This window comes from Zootoca vivipara, chromosome 3 (assembly GCF_963506605.1).
Source record: "Zootoca vivipara chromosome 3, rZooViv1.1, whole genome shotgun sequence".
Taxonomy (NCBI): Eukaryota; Metazoa; Chordata; class Lepidosauria; order Squamata; family Lacertidae; genus Zootoca; species Zootoca vivipara.
The window spans coordinates 105,789,917-105,797,507 of NC_083278.1; the positions used below are offsets into that span (position 1 = coordinate 105,789,917).

General features: G+C 47.6%; 1 protein-coding gene across 1 annotated transcript in view; it reads right to left on the bottom strand.

The window, feature by feature from the left end:
* Nucleotides 1-6,223, bottom strand: part of FBXO11 (F-box protein 11) — a 64,272-nt gene extending 58,049 nt beyond the window's left edge. The window contains exon 1 of the mRNA XM_035111069.2: nucleotides 5,417-6,223. Coding sequence (XP_034966960.2) covers nucleotides 5,417-5,642 — 226 coding nt within the window. The 5' untranslated portion in view covers nucleotides 5,643-6,223. The remainder of the gene's footprint in view (nucleotides 1-5,416) is intronic.
* Between the last annotated feature and the right edge of the window lie 1,368 nt (nucleotides 6,224-7,591).

The following is a 7,591-nucleotide window of genomic DNA, read 5'->3' on the forward strand; positions in this document are numbered from 1 at the left end:
GTTCTGCACTAGGCCTGCTGTCAATAATAAATTATTTTAAAAGTGCCAGTATTGTGTTTTTCACCTTTTAAAAAATGAAACACGTAGTCAATAAATTTGGTGGGATGAAGAGCGATTATCCAATTTAGCATGGACAATACAGATATAGAAGCAGATGTTTTCTGATAGTTTGGAAGCCAAACAGAATTTACCTATACCTACTCTGCAGTGACTGGGAACAGAAGACACAAGCTTTACATGCCAGTGGCTACTGGGAATCTGGATTCTTGCACCCTTGAATACAAACGAGTGTTGTGTGTGGTCTCCTGTAGCTGGATCATAACAGCGGCACTCAACACACATCTGGTTCTAGCCACTAGATCAAGTCCACATATATAGCACAAGATGGTCACCTTTTTACAGTGTGTGGGAAGCATGTCTTCACCTAAACAGATTATTGCTGCTGGGATAGCTCGGTTGGTACAGCATGAACCTCAATCTCAAGGTTGTGAGTTCAAGTCCCACGTTGGGGAAAATATTCCTGCATTGCAGGGGGTTGGACATGATGACCCTCGCAGTCCCTTTCAACTCTACAGTTCTATGATTCTATTATAAAGGTGACAGCATTAACCATATGATTAGAAAACTACCCTGCCATAAACAAACAGCATTAACCATGCATAGTGGAGGTGTATCTAGCAATATGACACGGCCTTAAGCATACTTCAACTTCAAATACATTGTTGATGCCAGTATTCAGCACATGCCTTCTCATTAATTAACTCTGGATTCATGTCTGATGTGTGGTAAATGTAACACATATGAAAGGTAAAGATGAATAGTTCTGACCTTCAGCAAAGTCCACCACATATCTGCACTATTTACAAATTAGCCCACATGAACTCATCTATATAGTAGAAGCAACAGTGAACAAGGTGCATCAGGCCAGACTATCCCACATAGCCTTACAAAACTAAAGACAGTTAGCAGGTTACTGTTATACTGAGACATACAATTCATATAAATAGTTTGTGTTTTTTATTAGATCATTTGCTTAGTCATCCAAAAGCAATTCTTGAAGTCTATACACATTGTAAATAACATGTTTGATGGTATAATTACATAAGAATCAATTTTAAGAAATTAACCAACTGTTTTTAAATCAATGTTAAAAGGCGTAATTTAAAAATCAATCCATGTTCTATTCCCAATACAGTCATACCTCGGGTTATGACCACCTCGGGTTACGAACAACTCGGGTTACGAACTCCGCAAACCCGGAAGTATTTTCGCTGCACGCACGTTCTGCGCATGTGCAGAAGCAGTGCGCGTGGTTTGTGCGTGCGCAAAGTGCGAAAATTGCGCTTTGCGCATGCGCAAAATGGCGCTTTGGGTTACGACCATTTCGGGTTACGAACTGCGACCCGGAACGGAACATGTTCGTACCCCGAGGTACCACTGTATCACCTTAATTCAGCTGAACGGATCCATGTGTGGAAGCAAGATCCTGAATATATATTGCTTGCTGGAACTATGAACACAAAAGTCAACAACAGAATGTGCATCAATCTATCCCCACTGCATTGCTTTCAATGTTATTACATTTTTTTGGAACAAGTTATATATAAATATGCTTAAGTCACAACCAGGTCTGAATTAGGTAAAATACATAGACGGGTTCAGCAGGCATCGTTTGCTAATTTAAATTATTGTCATGGTAATGGTCCATGTGTCACAAAGAGTCGGACACGACTAAACGACTAAACAACAATGTTTTTACTATAAATCCCTAAAATGGAATTCTACAATATACTACAGGAGACAAAACTATATTAATTTAAACATATTTCCAAGAGAGAAAACATTTAGTATTCAGTCTAAGAGCCATAATTCTATGATAGCACTAGAAAGCACCATAGTCAGGATACAAATATACAGACAATACTGATGCATAAATAACTGAGCCTGGTGACTACACCTGGGTTACTGCACTAAGCAGTGAGTTTCTCTTCCTAATTGGCTCCTAAATTCTGTCCTCCCTCAAAAAAGAAGTTCATCTTGTAGTAAGACATTGTAGCATTCCAACTGTGGAAAGCTTGACCCTTTTCAGAAATACTGTATAAAACTAATTTGAAAATAACTCAGCTGAAGTAAATAGCACTGATAGATATAAATTCAGTACTGCACGATTCACTTCCTGTTTTGTACAGTACTGAGGGATTGATTCACACAACTGCATTTTTTTCCAATACTTGTAGACATTTCTTGTCTGCTCTGATTGCATGCTTACACGAATTTGTTCACCAGGTGCACAAACCAGTAGCATTTCTACAATGAACAGTGCATATATAAGCACACCTCATCACAGAGATGCTTGGAAGCAGTGCTTTTGATGAAGAAATGCACATTACAATTTGAACATTCAAATCAAGCATGCAAAAAGTATACAGATATTAAACAAGTCTAAATTTGTTATCATACGACTTATCCCTAGAATTCACATTTTCAGAGTGCTACTATACTCATTGCCTCATCTAATAGGTCTCTACTGTACTTCAGTTTATCTTTCTAAAGTAATTCCTAGTATCTTACATATGAAGTGACTTATTTTCTCAATTGTTTTATAAGGTTTCTTCTAAATACAAAATAGATACATATTGCAAAGAACAAATACAGTATACCCTTAGTACCTTAAAGTCTTGTTTGCTTGATTGACCTGCCTTTGTGACCATGGAAGGCCAATGACTTTGGGTCCTCAATCTTAAACACTTAGAAATAATACTCTTCTCTGAGTGCCATTTACTTCTGAATAATCAGGCTTAGTATCCCAATTTAAAAGATACCTGAACCTTAGAACACCCAGGAGATCCAAAATTAAGGAAGAACAGATGAATATATATTTTTTAAAATGGCCAACGGATTAAGATCACATTGAGGAAAGATATATTACCACTGACCTTTAAAAGTCTGAGTAAAAAAACTCAAGCACACCTTCATAAATATACTTTTCTTGGTGTTTCACATGAGTAAAGAACTGGAAGAATTTTTCAGGCCCAAAAATCTGTCAGCCACCCTAATAATTCTTATATTTAATATGTAAACATGAAAGGGCTTATCATTTATTTGGCTGCAGAACATCTCCTGCTGAGATTAACTATATGTCTTCTTAGTTGTCAAGTGAATATTTATATTATGCACAAACATCTCAATCCTAAAATTCTGTATTAAAATGAATGATATCCAGAGGTAGGAAATTAATAATAGCAGAATAATTAAGCCTGGTCGGTTGGTTAACACTGATAACATTTTGGTATTTTCTTTTCATGCTTTACATCTATAAGTCACTTCAGATGGACACTGCCCCAAAAGCAGCCTAGAAATATTTTTAAATACATAAAATAAATAGTCATAATGAAAACTTCCAGTTCAGTAATCAATAGAAGTATTCAACAGCAATCTTCCCTTTACATTTTCCTCATCTGTCACAAAACCTTGCTCAACTATGTAGAAATTGTCAACACATAAGCTCATAATTAAAAAACCTCCATGCACATGTAACACAAGAGGGCAAAAATGTACAATACAGGACATACAAAAGGAGGAAGTGAACTCCTTTAAAAAAATCAGTAATTATGTAAGTGATGTGAGAAAGATTTTTAATGGTTTACACAAAACCCATAATTGGGCATAGGACATCACATCCTCTGAAAATACACAGCTATGTGGTTTGGGCAACATTCTTGTGTTGGCCAATTGGGTGGGGGGAGGAAAGCCATAGAGGAAAGAAAGAATTAAAAGCGTTTCAGCAGGTTACTGTCCCTTTGTTTATTGAGTTAATGGAAGCCAGTTTTATCTTTAAGAAAACCCCAAAAACTCTTGATTTACAATGCAGTTCTTAGGACTACAACATTTCCCCTCTAACGTATTATCCCCACTCTCAAACAAAGGACAACAACGGCTATGGGTGTTTTTGTTAAACGTCTTAACCACCGTACCACAGGTCAGTCTCCTTTTATCATGCGATAGGTGCGACACCAGCGCATAAAAAATAAAAAATCCAACCCACCAGATAATAAATGCAAAATGTCTCCTTCGATCCCACCCCTGTTCTTCTCCTTTAGAAAATAACCCTGCGACGACAGCACACCAACACAGGGAGAGAACCCCAGCCAATTAATATGGCAACAGTTATGCAGCTGAGCGAGCGATCACCCTCCCCGCCGCGGGCCGCCCAGTAATAGAAACCCCCAAGACCCTGTTTTTATTTATTTGCACGATGAACGTTTAAAGCCTCCATTACGGGAAAAAGGAAGGAAGGAAAACCCGAGGGGGGGGAGAGAAGAAGAAGAGGAGGAGGAGGATTCCCTACCACGACTACATTCCCAGTTCTTTCAGACAATGGTGCTTCCCTGACTACCTCCAATCTGACAACATTTTTACACTAGGCCCAGGACCAGCACGCACAGGCAGGGAAGCGAAACCTTCGCACGCGCGAGAAAAGGAGAAGGCTCCTCGGCTGCCAGCCGCAGCAGCCTGACACCAGGAGCAAATATTTGTGGGTTTTTATTTAGGGCGGTGGGTGAACTGGGTGGCGGTGGAGGAGGAGAACGACGGGCTGAAACAGGCGGAGGGGGGCGGGCGGAGGAGACAGGCAGATAAATAAATGGCCGATGATCTACCCGGACAGAAAACGGTCTGCAATTCCTCTCCTCGGTGCTGCCACCCCACCGAACAACACCCCCTCCACACACACACAAACCCTCCCGATCTCTCCCCTTCTCTTTTTCCTCCGGGCCCGGGTAACCAAAGCCACACTGAATGCAAACTGCGCAGCAAAAACACTGGGGCAGGGCGAGGAAGGGAGGGAGAGGAAGAGGAGGGGGGGAGAGAAAGAGCAGTTCTTGTCTCCATGAGACACCATTACAAAAAGAGGGAGAGAAAAGAGGGGGGAAGAGGGAGGGAGGCAAGCAGGGGGGGGGGCTGAGAGGAAGAGTTGGGAGGGGACGGAGAGAATAAAAGGAAAGGTGTCAACACAAGTTACTGGGATACACGCCGTGTCCCGGACACGGGGGTGGGGGGGAGGGAAGTGGTCTCCCCACTCTGTGGCCAAAAGAGAGAGAGAGATCCTGGGCCTCTCTTCTCTCCCCCCTCCCCAACAGGAGAACCGAAAGGGGGCGCTGTGCTCTCGGACCCCCCTTCCCTACCTGAGAGGAACCCACAACGAGCTTATTTTTTTAAAGGCACCCAGCCCACCCACAAACCCCCAATAGGGCCCGAGCCAAACAAAGCGCGGCCTGTACGCCTTGAAGGGAGAGGGAGGGGTGGTGGAAACAGCGTTGCCTCGCAGTTATATGAGGGGGGACCCCCCACCCGGTTACCCCCACACACACACACGCACCCGCTGTCCCCCCCCCCGTTCCCACCCCCGGCCTCTTACCCCTTTCCCCAGCGGCGACGGCGGCGGCTGCAGCAGCAGCGGCGGCGGCGTTGTTGTTCCTCTCCGGCGGTGGCGGCGGCGGTGGCGGCAGTTGCAGTGGCTGCTGCTGCTGCTGAGGCGGCTGAGCGGGAGGAGGCGGTGGCGGTGGCGGCGGCGGCGGCTGCTGCACCGGGCGCGGCCTGGACACTCGCCTGGGTCTCCTGTTGGCGGCTCGGACCGAGTTCATTTGCCGGCTCGGGCGGGGGGAGGAGAGGGGGTCGCTCCTCCGGGCTCCGGTACTCGGGGTGGGTAGGGGGGAGGAGAGGGGGGAGGGGGAAAGGAGAGGAAGGGACGAGGGAGCCCCCCCGCCGGCTGAGGGGAACCGGCCCGACTGAGAGCTCTCTCTCTCGGTGGAAAAGAAGGAGCCTCCTCCTTGCTTCTCCTCAGTCGCCGCTCAGGTCGCTCCTCCGCCGGCGGCGGTTAACGAGGTTGCGGGGGGGGGGGGAGATGCTCGTGCCGCTGGTGACCCCCCCTTCTCCTCCTTCTTCCTCCTCCTCCTCGTTCCCCTCACGAGCGCGCGCTTTCCCCTCCCTCCCCCTTCCCCCAGCCTCAAATATCGCCGCTTTCGTGCCCCCCGTCTCTCTCTCTCTCGAGGGAGTCGCCCACAGCTCCCCCTGGCCCGGCTTCGGCTTAAGCCCGTCGCCGCTCCGTGGCAGGAGGAGCCATTGACACTGCCAGGGAGAGAGAGAGCAAGAGAAGGAGGGAGGGGGGAAAAAGGCAGGCAGGCAAGGCAAGGCAAGGCAAACTCCCCCCCACCCTCAACCCCGGCGCGCGCGCGCCTTCCTCCTCTCTCTTCTCCCCCTCCCTTATTCCCTTCTCTCCTCACTCACCATACATTATACACACACACACTCGCTCTAGCTACGGGCAAGGCGGGCCTCGTCCTCCTCCTCCTCCCACCCTCACCCAATCCTCGCCGCCCGCACGGAAGGAGCGATGCGGCTCGGCCAATGGCGCCCTAGCTTGCATGCCGCGTCCGAGGGGCGGCGGGTCCTGAGGAGGTGGAGAAAGAGCGGGGGGGGAAGCTGCCGCTTGGTGGGAGGGGAGATGGCGGGGCGGGGTGGCTGGAGGAGGAGGAGGCCGCATAAAGGGACGTCTATATAAAGGGCCGAGGCTAGAAGGAGGGAGGATCAGCCCGAGGGACAGGGAAGCGTTCGGAAGAAGAATGGGGGGGGGGAACTTGGCTCCAGTTTACCTCAGAGATTAAAGATTTGAAATGCGCCTGCCTTTGGGTTGTCAGTTGGCGTGGGGGAGGGGGGTCCATAAATGATTTTCGAAAGTTATTAAACGCTCCTGTAGGGATTCGGGTTGCCTCACGTCGGAAGTGCCCAGCTGGGCTAGATGGGCCGTTGACCTGAGGCAGCCGGGCCCGTGTTCTTATGCATTGCGATAAAGGGCCTTTATCCCAGAGAAAGATTGGGGACGGGGTTAAAAAGAAAGAGAAAGGTTTCTTCTCTTCTCCCCCCCCCCATCCCCGCTTAGGTAGGAGGGAAATTTAAGGAAAAGTGGTGAAAAACGGGGCGGGAGTAATAGTAGCATAAATTATTAGGACCGGTGATCTCATGGAGAGAAAGTGATTAATCAGTTCCTGGGGCGCGCGGGGGAGGGGGCTGGGGGGGAGAGAAAGACACGGATCTAGGCAGGCCCGCACGTCCGCACTGCAGGTCAGTTCTGCAAAGGGGAAGAGCAGACCTGACAGCTCGGCCCTTCTAAGGAGAGCCAGATTTTTGCTCTTCATGCTGGCTGTGTGTCATGTGGGAGCTGAACCCTCTGGCTCGCGTGGGCACCAACCAACTGTGGAAACAGCTGCAGAGTAGAAAGAAACTGGTGGAAACTAGGCTGAAGAGCGCGCACGCAGGGCGCGCGGAAAGGTAGGTAGGTGTGGAGCCATTTTTGGAAGTGCATTGTTGCATTGCTCCAGATCCATGCATGTTGTGGTCGACCCTGCTGCTCCTTACCCTTCTGTGCAGTTTCTCGCTCCTCTCTGTTGCCTCGCTGCTGTTTCAGAGTGAACAGGTGTGGGGCTCTTTTGTTGCTTCTGTGGAGCGAAATACTATGCTTTCCTCTTTTGATGCTACACTCCATAGGGTTGTGGTGGCTTCTGTGATCAGCAGATACTGTTATTTTATAAGAGAG